This window comes from Solanum lycopersicum, chromosome 11 (assembly GCF_036512215.1).
Source record: "Solanum lycopersicum chromosome 11, SLM_r2.1".
Taxonomy (NCBI): Eukaryota; Viridiplantae; Streptophyta; class Magnoliopsida; order Solanales; family Solanaceae; genus Solanum; species Solanum lycopersicum.
The window spans coordinates 11,313,113-11,333,907 of NC_090810.1; the positions used below are offsets into that span (position 1 = coordinate 11,313,113).

Genomic DNA, 20,795 nt, shown 5'->3' on the forward strand with positions numbered 1-20,795 from the left:
TATTAATTGTTTTATTTCACTTAGCAAGATTAAATAAATTAATAAATGAAGTGACCTTGATTTCTAATTGTAACCCCCACATAGATTGCATGAGATACGGCCGGGACCCACATTTGTGGACCTCGAGGGATGCCTAACACCTTACCCTCGAGGTAATTTGAACCCTTACCCTAATCTCTGGCTCGCTGACCTTAGCTAGACTTAGTTAGGTTAGATAGGCGCCCTAACGCGCCTTAATTCGTTAGGTGGCGACTCCTTGAACTCGAAATCCCAAAAGAGTTGTTAGTTCGTGCACAAAACCCGTTTTCTGCGAAAATGGGGCGCGACAGTCATGCCAACCGAGACAACTTATGTGGTACTTGATGAAGCACCAACATGGTGGTACAACGAAGTCTCCTTGCCAGATTCAAGGAAATTGGCGCAGGAGCTACAATATAAACTTGAAGAAGAAGGACAAAGAAGTGAGGCTGAACAGGAACACGAGGTATGTGAAAAAATATAACTTACATACGGAGGAGATATTTTCAAGAGGAGAAAATAAGAATCATGGAAAACAAGAGTACATGAAACTCCAGAACTGTTGGAAGAAAAAGTCCAAGAAGTTCTGCAACCTCAACTATGAAGGAAGACACGATCAAAATTAGCAGAGATGGTTAACAATAAATATGCTACTATCTTTAAAGAAGCTTCAAAGAGTAAGGATCGGAATAATCCGATGACGGAGGAGATTCTCAGTGGGCATGGACGTCATGATGCTTGCAGAGCAACAATCGCTCACAACGGACGTGAAGGAAAAATTAAGTTGGTGTTGGTGGGGGGGGGGGGGGGGTTAAGAATTCATCACCAACTTATTATATACTTAAGATAAGTCAAGAAAAATCTAGAATATTCTGGAGTTATAGAGAATTGAAGGATTCTAGAGAGAATAGTCTAGAGATGTTCTAGAAATAGGAAGTTAGAAAAACTTGCTAGAATATAGTAGCAAAACCCATAGCTAGATTTCTTCCATCACCACCTATAAATAGAGGCGGTCCATTTGAATTGTAACCAAGCAATAAACAAAGTAATAAAGCAAGAAAGAAAGTAAAAGAGGAAACAATAGCGATTGCTAAGTCAAGAGTGTTGCTGAAGCAAGCAACAAGTGTAACGAAGATTGTAAGATCGAAGCGGGTTCATATATATAATAAAATTCAAGTTGTGAGAAATCAATTGTGCCTCCATCTTCACATGCAACAATATTCAACAATGGGGTCCTAAAGGATGTTACAGAATGTGTTTGACTAATAATAATTTCAAGAATTTGGCTACCGGAGATTTTGTTGACAAGTTTATTAAAGAATTGAGTCATCAAGGTTTTTCTGGTACTAGTAATGAAAATGACATTTTTGAAACTTCAGTTTTTCATGGAGAAGATCAAGTTGAAATCAATCATCATTAAAAACAAACATATGCCTCAATAATGACTCAGAAAATTAAGGTGGAAGCACAAAAGGATGGAACAGTGAAAATTTCACAACACAATTTTTGTTTGACACTATAGCTGATTAATTACTCCTACTTATGTATTAATTTTTGGTTATAATAGATAAATTTAATTTCATATTGGTATAGTGTGTATTGAATTTCTAGTTAAGCATATTTTAGTGTTTAATTGATTTGTATGTGCTTTCTTGAACCTCTCAACTTGAATTTTCATAAGCGTAGTAAAATTATTTTTCACTAAATTTTTTTAGATATATTTGTACTTTTAAAGAATTAGTATTTTATAATATTAACTAGATCATATATTTATACAGGGGTCTTCTGAAAATATATTATTTTATTATCTTATCGAAGTGAGTAATTTTTCCCATTGACCCAAGTCGAGACCAGAGGAAAGATTATTGTTAAACCTAATATTAATTTAGTGAGGTTTCACTGTAGAAGAAGAAGATGTCTTTGAGGTGTGTAATCACTTTCATTAAAGAGCTATTGCTCATATACATATTGAGATAAATACAAACAATTCACTACAAGGATACAACAAATCGTTTTTTATTATACAAATAGATTTTTCTTAGGCTACTTTTAGAGTCTTAAATTTATAGAACTTAGGAGATGACTCTCCATAAGAGTCGTGTTCTTTTATGAAGTAAGTCCATTGAAAAAACAACTATATCAATGGAACTATTATGTTTTTATTATTTCACTTTCTTTTGGTTTGTGAATTATTGTGATAGATATTTATTACTCTATTTTGTTTACTTTGATTTAATTTTTAATATTTTTTATATTTCTTATACTTATAAAAAATGCCTACTTTAAATATATAAATTTATTATGAATTAATTATTTTCACCTTTATTTTGGTTGTAATTAATATACTTGAAAAGAACTAAGTGTGATGAAATTAATGATATATATTAGATTGAAATTAAAGAAAAGAATGTAAAGTAACTTAAAAAATAAAAATGAATAGGATGATATATTTACATTTAAGACAATCAAGAATATATATATATATATATATATATATATATATATATATATAATTTCATTCTAACAAAAATATATTAAGAGATATAGCAAGAAATACAAATAATTATAGAAATATTTTTCTATATATGAACTGAATGATAATCGAAGGTAAAAATGTAACTTCACGCTAACAAAAATCTAACAAGAATAATAACAAGAAAACTAAATAGTTTTAGAAACATCTTTAGTTATTGTTATTACTATTAACTCATTTTTTATAACTTAACTTTTATTTATGAGTTATTGTTTATCTATTCATTACTCTATGTTACTATTACTTTAATTTAATTCTTGATATTTTTATATTCATTTACTTACTAAAAATGTCTATTTTAATAAAAAAAATATTACTTAAAATATAATTAATTATTGTCACTTTTATTTTGGCTCTAATTAATATACCTGAAAAGAAATAAGTGTGATCATAAATTAATAATATATATTAAAATGAAATTAAAATATAACTAAAATTAAGCTTCAATATTTAAAAAATATATTTTAAAAGTAGGTCATTATTTTAAATAACACCTATAAAAACAAATTTGAAATGTATTCAGAATTGATCTATAGATGGATCAATAGACTCACAACTTTAAGTAATTCTCTTGATGATTTTCAAATAAAATAGAAAAAGAATATCATTAAATTAATTATTTAATTCAAATATATTGTTTGACACGACGTTAAAATAATACTGGAGCATGTGATATTTTATTATTATTTTTTATTTGAAAATGTCATAATATTTTTTTCTTTTTAAAAACTAATTAAATTTCGATTATAAGTATACATAATATTGTAATATTGAGCCTGTAAATAGGTCTTTCATTATATTGGGCTCATATCATATATCTTAAATTATCTAGTATATATATAGTTATTCATTTTGACGTCAATATAAGGTGTTCATTCATTGATTGTTGCGTCTGGACTTCTTTGAGGGTTCATGAATGGGGTAAGAAGAAAGATGTTTTTCATCATAAATGGTCATGTCAAACAATAAATGACGAGTCAAATTTCGAAGGAACGTCTATTAAATATTAAATATTAAATATTAGAGTATTGCACGTGTAATACGATAATCTAATAGTTGAAAGTTGGATTATAAAAGGGCTCTATAAAAGTTAAGTGACATTTTCTTCTATTTAATTTCCTTTAATACATTTAAGGTATTGAACTTAGTCGCTAAATTATTAACAGTTTTTTTCTTCCATTATATCAGTACACTCTTTTTTGTTTTTCAATTACACATGCCAATATCGAAATCCTCAAAAATTCCTAGGTATAGCTTCATAAAAAAAGTAAAATGACTTTTTTTTCGGGCCTAATCCATCGGTGGCCTCTTAAAGTTGGCACTAACTTTCACTTAGACTCATTAACTAAGTTTTGTCCATTTTAGACACCTCGGGTCATACTGAATTGTGTCATTTTAGCAGTTTTTAAACAATCAGTCAAATATATAAGGTGTGTGTGACACACTCGCCCAATGACGTATCAACGTGGTAAATTAAATAAGAACACGTGGCATATATATTAAAAATAATTTTTATATAATGGTATTTTAGTAGAATGAAGAAGTAGCCAATGACTTAATGACATGTGAAATTTTTTACGCAAAAAATTCAAAAAAGAACTCAACCCCACCAAGGTCATGTTCTCCACCCCACCCACCCCAACCCGTACCCCTCGCACCCACCCAGATCGTCTTCTTCGCTATTCCCCACCCATCAAACGTAAACTACACCTTTGCCCACCCTAACCCCAACCCCTTCCCCACCTACATCGTCTTCTCCACCCCTCTCCCACCTCACCCATTGTCTTTTTCAAGTTTTTCCGCTGATCTTCTTCTTTGCAACAACATGAATCGTGGCTTTTCTAATGGGTTGAAATTTATCTTTTTGTGAAATCTCTTTGTGTTGAAATTCGATCTTTTATGTCTGTAGTATCATCAAAACTATTTCTCCATTGAAGGAGTTCAAGTTTGAGAGATGGTGGCTGAAAAATGAGGAAGAAATGAAAAAAAAATGATTAAATGAGTCTTTCATGCGCTGGTATTGAGTGTATTACACTCACTATGCCATGTCAATAAAAAGTGTCGAAGTGACACAACGAGGCATGACATGAGGTGTCTAAAATGAACAAAGCTTAGTTAAGGTGTCTAAGTGAAAATTGATGGCAACTTTAGGGGGCCACCGATGAGTTAAGCTTTTTTCTCTTAAATTTTGCAAATACTATGAACGAACAGACACATCATCATATGCATTCACCATCTCATAATTCCAATCCCAAGTCCAAATTCTTCATAGTCTGATTTTATAGAAATAAGTATAATGTAAGGATGTGACATAGGCATTAACAATACAAGATAAGTTTGTAATTTCAGTTAAAGCTTATCATGTGGTGAAATAAGAAGAAGAAGGAGGAGGAGGAGGAAAATAAGAATCGTAAATAATTCTGATCTGAAACTCTCATTTTCCTTTTTGTATTGGAGCCTTTTAAATTTATATTAAAAATTAAAATAGTAAGAGTTTTAGTTTAAAAAATAATTTAGGGTTATTTTCCAGATTTTCATATACTTGAGAAGTGAAGAATCTGTGAATGTATACACAAAGTGGGAAGTATTCATATATGTATGTAGTAAGAGAGGAAAATGAAAATGAAAGTAGACAACGAGATAAAAATAAAAATGATGATATACTCTTATTCTTATAATATTTATAGAAGGTAAAATTCGATAATGTTGTATATTTTATTCTTAAATTTAAAGCTAATATTCATCTTATTAGATTAGGTGTTATATAATCTTGATTGATTTTACATATTGAGTGTTTCTTAGTTGTCAAACAAATAAGTAAAAATAAAATTATAATATTATTTAACCTAAATGGTTGTGTGTGAATAGAGAAACATCTATATATTTTACTAGAATATGTCTTAGTCTAGAAGACTATATTTCAAATCTCTATTTATTCCTTTTGGATGCACATGTAAGTTTTATATACGTATATACTAATCTATACAAATTTTGACATATCTATAAAAATTATAAGATAAATAACTGTTAATATAAAATTATGTTTATACAAATTTTATAAAATAGTATGAGACAAACGTGCAATACACATTTCTTATTAATTGATGATGATGATGATGATGATGATAATAATAATAATAATAATAATAATAATAATAATAATAATAATAAAGTTATAATAGAATATGGTTAGGTTTTTTTCTACCTACAAATAAAAGAAAAATATTTATAATAGGGGAAGAGGGCATAATTCGGCGCCATAAGAGAAAACATTCGCGCTACAGGTAAAACCTCAAACCTTTCTCTTTTCTTTTTTGTTTCTGGGTAATTGCTGCTAACATATAAATATATAATATTTAATGTATGGTTAGAAAACAATAGGAAATATTGGTTCTTAAAAAGCTATGATAGACAATTTGTGGTGGGTATGTAATGATTGGTAATGATTGCCTTTTTGAGGATTCAATCGTAGAAATGAGGATCGATATATTTTTTAAATAGTTAACATTCTGCATACTATATTTCGTAGTTAACTTAATTTGATTTCTATTTTTATTATTACATTATAAGTTATATTTTAATATATTGAGATAGGTATTTGGTGTATTGAGTTATTTGAATATCATTAAAGTGGTAATACTAAAGAAATTGAGACTTATCCTAGGCTTGAAAATTTAGAATTTTCTTTTGGACATGTTAATTGACTATTGACATCAAGATCTAGGAACTTGATTATAAATTTGGGGGAGTTTTTCGGTCTAACCTAAACCTATAGTAAAATGAGCGTTATTTTAGTTTTGAAATCTTATTGTGGTCATTTATTGGAATAGATTGTATTGATGTGGAAGAATAATGAAAAAGGAAGGCTCAAGTTCTGGAGTAATTGTTTGATTATTTAATGCAAGTGGATTTCTAAACCCTTGTTAAGTGTATGAAATTCGTGTATTTCTTTGTGGTATGTGTTAGGAGTAATGGGATTTGGTGGATTGACTTGTCCACCTTTATTAATTCTAATGATGAAAACGGATAATAAAAGACATTGTGATTAATTGTTAGATTGTGATGGATTGAGAATGGTACGAGTACCGGTGTTATAAAGGTAAGACTTATAACAATAGGATGTGGATTGTAATCCGAGAATGTCAAAGCATATGAATATTAGTTGATATATTATTGACTTGATTTATTATGTGTAATTCTGTTCTTTACTGAACCCATATAATTGTGATAATTGAGGTGATTATATGTCATAGAGACATTTGATTTTGTTGAGATGTTACACTATCCCTTTTGTTTGATATAATATTGTGCACATGTATAAACATGAGATTAGGTATGAGTAAAGGCTAACACGTGGAGATCATCCGTGTTGAGATGGAGTTATGATTATTTGGGCACATGGAGATCGCCCGTGCGATGGAGAAGTTATGATTACAATTTGGGCACATGGAGATCGTCCGTGCGAAATATGTTGAATTTATGATAGTGAGTTGAGATCGTCTGCACAGACATGTGGAGATCGTCCGTGTCGGTATATGGACCTCGTGAGTCCCCCATAACTACTTATTTTAAAAATAAGTTTCAGCATTTTCAAAAGTACTTTCTAAAAGTTACTTTTTAAGCCCATCCAAACGGGCTCTAAGTCTTTGGATAAGCTTTTCAAAGTACAGTTAAAAATTTCAAACGTGTTATTAGTCATGTATTTTATATAAAAAGATAATTCAAGATTAAGGGGTGTTCATGATTTGGTTAAGAATCGATTCAAACAGAAAAAGTTGAACCAATAAATTGATTTATTTGAGTTAGGCGTGGTTCGGTTTCAAATTTTTTTTAAAATCGATAGTATTTAGGCATGATTATGGTTTTGTTTAAAAAAATCGAACCAAACTAACAATTTATAGACATATATTATATTATTATGTGAAAATTATGCAACAAAACAAATATATACTATTTAATTACTTATCATAGCTATAATTTGCTATAATTACCACTCGCAACTAACATTATACATTAATTACGTGAGTTGACTTCGAGTTTGTATAACTAGTCAAATTTGTATATGTATAATATACAATTATTTAACCTATATACATGTACAATTCACCTCTGCCCTTCTCTCTCTCCTCTCTCGCTCGCCTCTCTCTTCCCTCTCCAATCTCTCTCGCCTCTCTCCCTTTCTCCTTCCTCCCCTAATCTCGCTTTGCGTATATACAAATATGTATGTATTATATACAATTATGTACATATACAATTCACCTCTCTCCCACTCTCCGCCCTCTCTCGCTCACCTCTCTCCTCTCTCCTCCCTCCCTCAATCTCGCTTACCCTATATACAAATGTATATGTATAATATACATATACAATTCACCTCTCTCCAACTCTCCCCCCTATCTAGCTCGCGTCTCTCCTCCCTCTCTCGATTTCATTCGCCTTTCTCCTTCCTCTCTCAGTCTCGCTCGCATCTCTCCTCCCTTTCTCAATCTCTCTTGCCATATATACAAATACATATGTATAATGTACAATTATCTAACCACTGTACATATACAATTCATGTTTCTCCCACTCTTTTCCCCCCTCTCTCGCCTCTCTCCTCTCTCTCTCTCTCTTTGTCAGTCTCGCTCGCTTTTCTCCTCCATATAACATGTAGCTACAAATTGAAATTATCAAACCATAGCTATGGAGAGTAATTAATTATTTTTAAGTGGTATATGTGAAAGTTTCATTATTATTATTATTATTATTATTATTACTATTTTAATTATTATTATTATTATTACTATTATATTATTATTATTATTTTTATAAACAATTTTAAAGATCTTATATGTGTTTTCGTCAAAATTTATTTATAATTTACTTATGAAAGTAAAAATGCTCAAGGTGATAATATTTATCTTATTGGTTTCACGTATATGAGTGTCTTTGACAATTCTTTATGAGATTGAAAATTTCACCGTCTCTTCCTTCTAAGCCAAAATAGTGAATTTTGAAATTTTATTCTTAGTAAATTTAGTGATCATATGTTTGTAATATCAGTCATTCTAACTATTTTCGTTTTGAATGGATTGTTGTCACTTTTTTAACGTTTTGAATGAATTTTTTTTGTCTATGGTGAATAACCGAATAACCAAACCAGGAATTAATTACAACATAATCGACGAATATTTGGTTTGGTTTTGATAATTTTAAAATCAATTAAATTAGTTTGGTTTTAATTTTAACCAATAACCGATCCAAATTGATCCGTAACACCCCTTTGAGAATTATTCAGTGATGAACAATAACGTAGTGTGTGAGTATTTATTCCCCTAAGGTATTCACTCATATAAATAATATCATTACCTAAGTATTTTGGATTATTCTCTTTTGGTGTTGCACCTAGGTCGACACAAAGATAGGTGTAGGTGTGGGTGTAGATATGAAATCCCTACCGAATTAGGTCAACTAATTTTTAGTACTTCGATCAAAATCAACGGAGAAATTCAGGACAAATATAATGATTTTTGTTATCAAAACAAAAGCTAAAGTGAAATTGAATAAAATGAAATACTTGTATCAATTTTTTTTTTTTTGTAAGTTGCTTTCCAAATATCTCTATGATTCTCTTCTTGATCAATATTTCTCCTAAGAAATATCCCTTGTTAGGTTTCCAGTTATGTCTCATAATTTAAATATATAACTCTATTTTTAGATATTTAAATTATTTTTCGTTGAATCCCCACACTCGTATCCATATATGAATATATACCCTCAAATTTTAAAATTAAATCATGAAAGATTCAACCTCTTGTTCCATACACGTATCAAATATCCGAACCCGAGTCCGATTAGCTTAGATCATTATAACTACTTCCTAAAGAAGATCATTTAAGTCCCTAACATCTATCCTTTGGAATATTGTAAGAATATAAGCTAACTTAATTCTCATATTTAAACGGACAAGCACCAAAGTTTAGAACTTTGATAAAATTCCATGAAATATGCCCACCCTTTTTTTAAACAAAAATTAGGATCTAAGAAAAATTCATGTTTTTTTTTGCAAATTCAAGAATCACACATTGCTAATAACTGAAGAATTTGTTGATTGAATTATGCAGAAAATAAGAACATTGACATGCAGCTAAGAGAACTGGAAAATATTCATGAGAAAAGAATGAACTAATTTCTTATTCTCTTCTTCTGTACAATGGAACCTACTTATAAAGAAACTGATTCAGCTCTAACAAATTTGTAACTAACTGTACTTGATTCTAGAAGCTAATCTGTATAACTAACTAGAAAGTGTATAATTACAGTTTTAACTAATCATGATTAAGGCACATTAATACATTTGTTTAATTCCTTTACACCCTCCTTCAAACTAGGAGCTATGAAGATATTCTTCATTCCTAGGTTGGACATAATATGATTGTTAGAGCCTTTCCCAAGTGCCTTTGTATAAACATCAGCAGGTTGCTCTAAAGTAGACAAATATCTTGTTATAATCAGTCCACCTTGAATCTTCTCCCTAATAAAATGACAGTCAATATCGATATGCTTTGTCCTTTCATGAAAAACAGGATTGGCTGCAATTTGAAGAGCTTAGGTACTGTCTGAATGCAAAGATATTGGCAGTGAAATATGAACACCAAGTTCCTGAAATAAGCCAACCAGCCATACTACTTTAGCCACTGTTGAAGCCATAGTTCTGTCTTCAGCTTCTGCTGAACTGCGAGATACTGTGGATTGTTTCTTGGACTTCCAAGAAATAGGTGAATCTCCAAACTTGACTAAATATCCAGTAATGGACCTCCTACTATTGATACATGAGCCCCAATCTGCATCACAGAATACTTATAAACTGTTACTTCCTGTGGATGACATCAATATTCCCAAACCTGGTGCTGACTTGAGATATCTAACCAGCCTAAGTGCAGCATCCATATGTGAAGACTTTGGACAATGCATGAACTGGCTTAAACACTGCACAACAAATGATATATCAAGCATGGTAGTAGTGAGGTACAACAACCACCCAATCAGCCTTTCATAACTTGCAGGATCTTCCAATAGTGGATCTGTGTGGCAAGAGGTATGATGGCATTAAACTCAACAGAAGTGAGTTTTTGATTTAACTCCATTGGAGTTGTGACTGGCTTAGCTCCTGCTAGTCCTATATCTGCTATTAACTCTAGTGTGTATTTTCTCTGGTGCATGAGTATACCATCCTCATATCTGGCAAATTCTAAACCAAGAAAATATCTAAGTTCCCCGAGATCTGTTATTTTGAAAGCATGCTGCAGTGCTTTCTTAGTCTCTTTGATCATAACTATATCATTCCCTGTCAATAATAAGTTATCCACATAGATGAGTACTATCATAATTCTGTCACCTTTTCTCTTAGTGAACAAAGAGTAATCTCTTGTGTTTGAATGAAACCTTATGATGTCAAGGTGGTAGTTCATTTTATGTTCCAGTGCCTTGAGGCTTGCTTCAAATCATAAAGAGATTTCAACAATCTACAAGCTTCAGTGTTGGTTGTTTTCCTACCAAAACCTTCAGGCAGAGTCATAAATACTTCCTCATACAAATCACCTTGTAAAAAGCATTATACACATCCATTTGTTGAATTCTCCATTTATTTGCAGCTGCAATAGAGATAACAGATCGAGCAGTTGCCATTTTAACCACTGGAGAAAAGGTTTCTTGATAATCAAAACCCTCCTTTTGATTATAACCTTTAGCTACCAGCCTGGCTTTGAACCTCTCTACACCTCCATGTGCATTATATTTAATCTTGTAAACCCACTTTCATCCAATAACTTTCTTTCCTCTAGGCAAATCCACTAGTTCCCAAGTTTTGTTGTCTTCTAGTGCCTTTATTTCAGTCTGCATTGCCTCTACCCATCTACTATCTTTTGCAGCCTCAGAATAACTAACAGGTCCAGTATCAACTGAAACCTTTGAAACAAAACTCTAATATTTGCATGACAATCCTGTGTAATCTAATACTGAAGCTATGGAGTAAAGGCAACTATTTGAACTAGTTTTTGTGACATAATCTTTGTGCCATATGGGAGGCTTAACACCTCTAGTAGATCTTCTTGGTTGTGGTGCAGTAATGACATTAGATGGAGGTGAGTATGAATCAGGAGAGGGTATGAGTGGTGAGTTTAGGGAAGGAGTATTCATCACCTGAGCAGGAATTGAATCAGGTGATGATACAATGTGAGTTGTAGTAGGAACAATATCATCAAAACCAAACATCTCTGTGGTAAAAGTGTGCCTTTGATCAGTTGTATTATCACTTTCAAAAGTAAAATTTGTTTCCAAGAATACCACACCCCTACTCACAAAAAAAGTCCTACTCTCCAGATTATAAAGTTTATATCCTTTCTGTAGCCTTTATTGCTCTAGGACTGAACTTATCTTGTTTCATGAGGTTAGTGGCAAAGCACAAGCAACCTATAACTCTCATATGATCAAAAGAGGGAGGTTTGTTGTACAATTCCTCAAAAGGTGACACATTTCCTAAGACAGTAGAAGGAACTCTATTCAGTATATACACAACAGCTTGAACACAACAACCCCAAAACTTATCTGGAAAACCAGCTTGAAACTTGATTTCTCTAGCAGTTTCAAGAATGTGCCTATGTTTCTTTTCCACAACACCATTTCGTTGAGGTGTATGTGGACAAGAACTCTCATGTATAACACCATGTGATTTGAATAATTCATTGCAGGTAGAATTGAAAAACTCAAAACCATTATCTAATCTTACTCTCTGTATCTTCTTACCAAATTGAGTCTCTACTTCAGTAAAAAAATATTTCAACAAACTACTGACATCGGATTTAAGCCTCATCAAAAAAAATCCATGTCCACCTTGAAAAATCATCAACAACTGTCAAGAAATATCTCATTCCATCAAAAGTTTCAACTCTATAGGGACCCCAAACATCCATGTGAATTAACTGTAAGGTACAAGTAGACATACTGATACTATGTGGAAATGGCACCCTTGTTTGTCTAGCCAAGGGACAGTTCTCACAATTATGTAATGTAAAAGTGCTACCAAATTTTTGGAAGAAAGGAATTTTCCTTATTACAGCCATAGGCACGTGACAGAACCTTTGATGCTAGACATTAACATCTACATCTTGAGTTGCAGCCAAACATCTCTGTGGTGTTACTTTCTCATCACTGCTCTAAGAACTCATTGTGTAAAGACCATCTTCCTTCTCACCAATCACCCTCACCTTCCCAGATGAGATATCCTGAAAAACACACTATTTAGAGAAAAAAATAACACTACAATTCAAATCCTTAGTCACTTGGGAAACAGACATAAGGTTAAACTTGAATGCAGGTACACATAAGACTCTTCAAAGAACATCACCTCCACCTATGTGACAATCTCCAATATGTGTAACATTTGCAGAATCCCCTATTGGAAATTGAACTTTCCATGCATTTTCTATCAAGTCTTTGTGTTGTAAATATCTAGAATCATGTATCATATGATGTGAAGCACCTGTGTCTATTATCCATTTCAAAATAGGCAAAGAAGATGTACCTGCAATATTAGCACTGCCAGTAGTCTCAACAATAGAAGTATTAGCACTGCCAGTAATCTCAGCAATAGAAGTCTTCTCTAACATTCTCAATAACTGTTGATGTTGTCTTGGAGTGAGCATTGACATCGGCATCATCCCATAAATGGGAGGATTCCCATAATTGGAAAGATTCACAGATCCTGTATCATAAATGAAATTTCCAGCCACTACAACCTCTCTTTTACCCTTGTAATCAGGTGGATATCCAATTAAACGAAAACAATTAACCATGAGATGTCCAGTTTTATGACAATGCTCACATTTCAGTAACTTGTTACAATCAGATCTCAAATGACCTTTTATGTGACAGTAATCACAAACTGCATTGGGAGCATAAGGTTTTTCGGTCTCTGATATCCAGATCTAGAAGTAAACATAGCAGTGGGAGCCATATTCTCAGGTATCAACCTACTTGATCCAGCAACCAACTTCTGACTCTCATCTTGATTAACCAGGGCATAGGCTTGATTAACATTAGGAAGTTGAGGAATTAGTAAAATTTGACTTCTAGCCTGACTATAATTGTCATTTAGGCCCATGAGAAACTGCAGCATCCTTTGATATTGTAAATGATCATAAAACTCTCTTGATTTGGGGCAATTACGCAAAGGAGGAGGCATAATGGAATCATATTTATCCCAAAGATCTTCAAGCTTCGAATAGTAAACAGAAATAGAAGAGACACCTTGAACTAAAGTAAAAATTTCTTTGTAAAGTTGAAAAATCCTAGAATTGTTAACCTTGTTAAATCTCTCCTTAAGATCTGCCTATATCAATTGCGCATCTAAACAGAAAAGAACTCCACTATGCAAATCTTCATTACATTGCAGAGAATCCATGAAACAACTATCGCATTGCATCTGTCCCAAAGTCAAGCTAAATTTCCTGAAAAGTGATTCCTCATCACTGATCCGTCAATGAAGCCTAATTTGTTCTTCCCAAGCAAAGCCAATTGCATCGCCTTGCTCCACAAAGTATAATTGTCAGTTCCAGTGAGCATGATCCCGACATTAAGAGAACCAGGTGCATCTGAGGGATGTAGATAGAGAGGATGTAGATGATCGATCGATATAGATGAACTCAACTGAGTACCGACTACTGCTTCAGCATTGATAAAAATAATTTGAAAAATTAAGCAGAGATTGTTTAATCGATTGTAGCAATGATCAAACCTTGCTCTGATACCATGAAGAATTTGTTGATTGAATTATGCAAAAAATAAGAACATTGACATGCAGCTAAGAGAATTGGAAAATATTCATGAGAAAAGAATGAACTAATTTCTTATTCTCTTCTTCTGTACAATGGAACCTACTTATATAGAAACTGATTCAGCTCTAACAAATTTGTAACTAACTGTACTTGATTCTAATTAACTAAAAAGTGTATAATTACAGTTTTAACTAATCATGATTAACGCACATTAATACATTTGTTTAATTCCTTTACAATAATGTCTTTCAATAGTCTACAAAATTTCAATTAATCCTCAAACTATAGTAATTAATCAAGGGCCTTACCTCGAACATTCCCTAAAATCCCTTTCAATATTGTTCTTAAATTTGACTGTTGAGATTTAAGGATAAGAATGATCTTATGATCTTTGTACCTCCATCCACAATCCAACATATATGCCACGCGTTAAAAATTGAAAGTTGAATTGGAAAGAAAAAGTTGTGTTTTTAGCACTGAGGCAGTATTCTAGGAAGCCATCTACGGATCGTAGGAAGGCAGTTGTAGAATTGAAAAAAGGATAATAACAATATTTTTGCAACATTATAGATTTTAGCCTCCCAAAAAAGTATAATATTAATTGAAAATTTAAATATGTACATTTTAATTTAATAAAAATAAAATTTGATTTATTTTCTTATAATAGATATTTACAATTGTTTTTATGTATCAAATAATCTTAATAATAAAAATACATTAATAGTTGTTCTTTTTTATAATTTGACTCTCCTTTTTAAAAAAAAGATCAGTAAAACACAATTTGATTATGAAGATACACTTTTCAAATAAATTAGTCAAACACAATTTTTTTTTTCAAAAGCACTTTCTAAAAAGCCATTTTAAAAAGGTAATTTAAAAATAAACTATATTTAGCGGTTAAATCAAATAGGCTGCCATTAAAACCATTACATAAAGTAAATACAATATACCATATATTAGCATAGCACAATTATGACCCATTTTAGGTAAATTATTTGATAGTGTGTATGTTGCCATCTTTTTGGAGTGTATAAATACATGTTCACTTAAAGTTTATTACAGAAGAAAAATACATACACTTGCTTCAAACTTGTGATGGCAAAGACTAAATTGATTTTTCTTATTATGTTTTGCTTAATTTTATGTGATTTCAGCTAAATGGTGAAATCTTTGGAGGATGAAAAACATAATTATTCATATGATGAACTTTGAATGTGAAACTGGTGAAGATTGTGTGGCCTATTGTAGAGATCATTTTAATTATGAAAGTTGTGGATGTGATGTGAGCAAACTTTGTTGTTGCATTGCTTCTTTACCACCCTCCTAATGCTTATGTATAATTCACATTGAATGATTTTTATTTATGATAAGAAAGAATGCTTACATAAGATCTAGTAATTTCAACATTGGAAGTTTTTCTATTTTATTTTATTTCTTAGCATATATATACAACACAAATATTTCCTATCATATTTATCATATATAATTCAACTAGCTTCATTATTTTATTTCAACCCTTATTCATCACTAAAAATTCTATTAGTTACAAACATCTTTCCAAATTACTCTTATAAAATTTCAAATAATACTAATTGAGCAAGCACAAATAATAAAATGATATTTTAATGAAGGATTGACATTATTAATACCTGCCAATTATGAAGTAATTGTTTTAACTAAAATATATGTTTAGAATCAATAATTATTTTGACAAAGACATATATTGGCCCAGCTAAAAATCACTAAGGTAAGGACAGAAATTTTGAAACAAGCATAATATAATATAGAACATATAAAATATGTTTCTTAGAAAATAGGAGAATTTGTGTCTCAAACAAATGTGTCAACATACTAAAACGAGTATACATAAAAGGAAAAGATGATATTTCTTTATTTAAACTTGATGTTTCTTTTACTTTGTTTTTACCATGTTAAAGGTCAACTTGACAATATAACACTTACTCTTTGCCTAGGTTTATGTTAGTTACTCTACGCTTAATATGTTAATCCCCGTTTGAAAAAGGGAAAATACACAAGTACCTCTCTAGGTTTTAGACTATGATCAAAATTTCAGAGACACAACTTAACTAAACTAAGGTTCTATTATCCCCCTGAATTTATTTTTTAATAATTTTGTGCACCTTTTGTCTTACGTGGCACACTCCGTGACTCCATGTAATTGAGGCGCGTAGGGGATATTTGGATGCCACCTAAGCCAAAAAGATGCACAAAATTATCAAAAAAATAAGTTCAGGGGGGTAATATAACTAATAACAGATAGTATTAAATAATAGTATTAAATAATATTAGTCTTTACTGTGTAATAATCCTAGTCCTATTAGGATTAGTACTCTTTAATTCTAGTCCTATTAGGATTAGTACTCCTTAATCCTAGTCCTATTAGGATTAGTACTCTTTCCTATATCTCCTATATATATCTCTCATGTATTCCCTTATTAGGTTAACACTTCAATACAATCAATATTCCTTCATGGTATCAGGAGCCAGAAAACCTAGATCTTCTTTTCTCTAGGTTTTTTTTTCTCTCTTTAGGGCACCGATCGTTCCCTCTCTTCTCTTGGGCGGCGGCAGCCATGACAACCGAGGTGGATCCTCTCGATTCACTTTCTTCTGGCGTTAAACTCCTTCTCAGGCATTTTCATGCCCTGATTTCCGAAAAATTATCAGACATAAATTACCCTACATGGAAAATCACCGTTCTTACAGCCCTTGAGGCCAATTACCTTCTCAAATACGTCGATGGAAGCACAGAACCGCCACCGGCAGTCATCACCGCCACGGACAAATCAGAAAAAACTAATCCGGCCCATGCCGCCTGGAAAGCCGTGGATGACCAGATCCGATCATGTTTGATTGCGGTCATCTCTCCCACGGTTCAGAAACACGTCCGATCCTACACAACTGCTTCAGCCCTGTGGACGGCCCTCGCAACATGCTATGCATCAATTTCCCACTCTCATATTTTTCAATTGCGTGATCGTCTCCACACAATTACCAAAGGCACGAAAACTATGGCGGAGTATTTAGACGAGGTCTCCACCATCATCATAACCCTCGACACCGTGAACGAAATCATTCCCGAAAAAGATCTCGTCATGTGCGTCGTTCAGGGGCTCCCATCAGCTTACTCCTCTATTAAACAGGCGGTTCGCATCAGTTCAACGCCCGTTGACCTGGCTACTCTCTCCTCATGGCTAAAAAGTGAAGAAATCAACATGGATCTGGAGAGCAAACTTCTTCTCCGAGAAGTCGCTGTTATGGAGCCGGCCACCGCCCTCACCACAAGCCAGAACTATCGCGGGGGGCGTGGTGGCAGCCGGCAGTGGAGCCGCGGCGGCTACGGCAGAAACAGCGGAGGCTGCGGGCGCGGCGGTCGCAGGGCAGTCGTCCGCCGTACGACGGTCAGCAGCACGGCAGCAACAACAGCCTGCACTCCTTCGGCAGCGGCGCGCAATCATCTTCCAGCGGCGGGCAGGGCACTTACGAGCGGGATCGTCCAACTTGTCAAATCTGTCAGAAAACAGGACTCACCGCTGCTCGTTGCTGGTTTCGGTATGAGGAGAGCCGAAATAGTGATAACCGTGCCAATTGTGCATCTCAAGTCGGCCCTTCCTCTGAATGGTTGTTGGATACTGGGGCCAACATGCACGTTACTTCTGATCTATCCAAGCTTAACGCTCCAAATCTATTTCATGGCTCCAATGGTATTACTGTTGGCAACAGTGAGTCCCTTAATATTTCTCACACTGGCACGGGTACCATTAAAAACCCCCACCGCTATCTTTCACCTAGGTAACCTTACCCACGTCCCTTCTATTAAATCCAATCTCCTTTCAGTTCACCAATTCACAAAAGACAATAATTGCTCACTCTTGTTCACCTCTAATGATTTTCAGATCCTAGACAATACTACCAAGAGGGTGATTTTTCAGGGCCCCTGTGAGCATGGTCTGTACGTTCTTCCTGACATAAGTTCATCTGCCAACCCAGTTTCAGAAAGCGTTCATGTGGCTCCAGTGGCTATTTCGGCTGATGGCCATAGTCTGTTGTGGCACAGTCGTCTGGGTCACCCGTCTACTCAAATAATAAATTCTTTAATGTCTCAATTAGGTTTTTCTTCCATTCATGTAAACAATTGTGACTCCTGTTCAACTGCTAAATCTTATAAATTACCTTTTACTTTATCTGAGAAGCGTACAACGCACCTTTTCAACTTATTCATTCTGACCTATGGGGTCCTACTGCTATTCCTTCATTTGCTGGTTTTCGCTATTATATTTGTTTTGTGGATGATTTTACAAAATACACTTGATTGTACCCACTAAAACATAAATCACAGCCATACACCATCTTTGTCACTTTTGAAAAAATGGTCAAAACACAATTCAATTCTCATGTTAAACTTTTTCGAAGTGACAATGGAAAGGAATATATCAATAACATCTTTGGCCAGTTTCTGCAATCCCTGGGAATTATACATCAAACCTCCTGTCCATACACTCCCGAACAGAATGGGGTGGCTGAGCGTAAGCATCGCCATCTCATTGAAACGGTGGTTACTCTTCTACATCAATCTCATCTCCTTATCTCCTTTTGGATAGAAGCTCTAGCCACCGCAAACTACCTCATTAACAGAATGCCCAGTCACACTCTCTCCAACAAATCACCCTATCAACTCCTTTACCAAGAACTTCCCAATTATACCAATCTCCGCGTCTTTGGGTGTCTTGCCTACCCTTGGCTACTCCCTCATATTACTCGCAAATTACAACCCCGATCCCGTCCTTGTATTTTTTTGGGCTATCATCCTACCTCCAAGGATTATCGCTGTCTTGACCCACAAACTCATAAAGTCTACATATCTCGTCATGTCAAATTTGTCGAAAATGAGTTTCCCTACAAGTCTATTTCCTCCTCCACAAATACATCATTCATTGGCTTCCTTCCCCTTTTTCCAACATACTCACAGGGTCCCTCACCACCTTCCCCCACACCTCCACCCACTACCCAACCACCCCTCATCACCCCTTCGACCGTCACCCACAATACACCCGCAACCATCACCCACACCCACAACCAACCCGAACCACCCCATACCCACAACATCTCCAGCCCGATCCATGTTAGGTCCTTCCCGGCCACCCCCGAATCACCACCGCCCGTGCCACTCCCCAATACTCATCCCATGTTAACCAGTGGCAAAGCCGGTATCTTTAAACCCAAAACCTTTCAGGCTACCATACTACCAAATACACCCCTTCCAGATAGTGAACCAACAACCTACTCTGTTGCCTCAAAAAATGCTTATTGGTGTCATGCTATGGATGACGAGTTTAAGGCTTTGACTGATCAGAAAACTTGGGTTCTTGTACCTAAGCCCCATGGTCGGCACCCAGTGGGCTGTAAATGGGTGTACAAAATTAAACACAATGCGGATGGCAGTATTTCCAGGTACAAGGCTCGTTTGGTTGCTAAAGGCTACAATCAGGAGTATGGGCTTGATTACTCTGAGACATTCAGTCCTGTTATTCGGCAGGAAACCATTCGCCTGGTACTGTCACTCGGCGTGCGCAACAATTGGCTCATCAATTAGTTGGATGTTTCCAATGCTTTTCTTCATGGCATGCTTGATGAAACTATCTACATGACGCAACCACCGGGCTATGTTGATCCCCTCTTCCCTCAACATGTTTGCAAACTCCAGAAGTCTCTGTATGGGCTCAAGCAAGCCCCCCGTGCTTGGTACACATGTCTGAAAACGTTCCTCCAGGGACTCGACTTCACGTGTTGCGTACACGACACGAGTCTGTTTACTCGATATTCAGCACACGGTATAGTTATTCTTCTTGTCTATGTAGATGATATCATTATTACAGGCTCTACTGCAGCTTTCATTCAGGATGTCACTCGAGCTATGCATACTACCTTCAAAATGAAGGACCTTGGCCCATTACATTATTTTCTGGGAATGGAGGTTTCTCGGACAGGCAGCAGCTTGTTTCTTCATCAGTCAAAATATGCTCGAGATCTGTTGCAGAAAGCTGGACTGGAAAAATGCACCAGTCAACCAACACCGATGGCAGTCTCTTCGTCTACGAATGGAGCCGACACCCCCTTTGCCGATATCACCCACTTCCGCAGCCTCATTGGGGCTCTACAGTATCTGGCCATTACCCGTCCTGACATCCAGTTTGCTGTCAACTGAGTTGCTCAGCGCATGCATCAATCAAGTGAACATGATTACCATTGTCTAAAACGCATTCTCAGGTACATTTTTGGCACTCTTGGTCGTGGTTTACTCATTCGACCCAGGGACTTGGAGCTTCGGGGTTTCTCAGATTCAGATTGGGCGAATGATAAAAATGACAGAAAATCTACATCGGGGTTTCTCGTTTTTTTGAGGCCGAACCTGA

At 34.4% G+C, this 20,795-nt stretch overlaps 1 protein-coding gene and 1 pseudogene across 1 annotated transcript; both read right to left on the bottom strand.

Moving 5' to 3' along the window:
• Positions 1–9,865: 9,865 nt before the first annotated feature.
• Positions 9,866–11,259, bottom strand: LOC138339649 (uncharacterized mitochondrial protein AtMg00810-like; annotated as a pseudogene).
• Positions 11,260–11,918: 659 nt separating this feature from the next.
• On the bottom strand, positions 11,919–14,337 carry LOC138339216 (uncharacterized). The gene is made up of 5 exons (XM_069290798.1): positions 14,322–14,337; positions 14,057–14,250; positions 13,562–13,916; positions 13,110–13,499; positions 11,919–12,418 (listed from the first exon to the last, which is right to left on the bottom strand). The coding sequence occupies exons 1-5, from the start codon at positions 14,335–14,337 to the stop codon at positions 11,919–11,921; spliced, it is 1,455 nt and encodes a 484-aa protein (XP_069146899.1).
• Positions 14,338–20,795: the final 6,458 nt, after the last annotated feature.

Excerpts from the sequence above, each read along its gene's own strand:
- LOC138339216 (XM_069290798.1), bottom strand. Across the intron at positions 13,917-14,056 it reads TAGGCTTCATTGACGGATCA|GCAGATCTTAAGGAGAGATT; the intron begins GTGATGAGGAAT and ends CAATTGATATAG. Across the intron at positions 13,500-13,561 it reads GAAGTTGGTTGCTGGATCAA|AGACCGAAAAACCTTATGCT; the intron begins GTAGGTTGATAC and ends TCTGGATATCAG.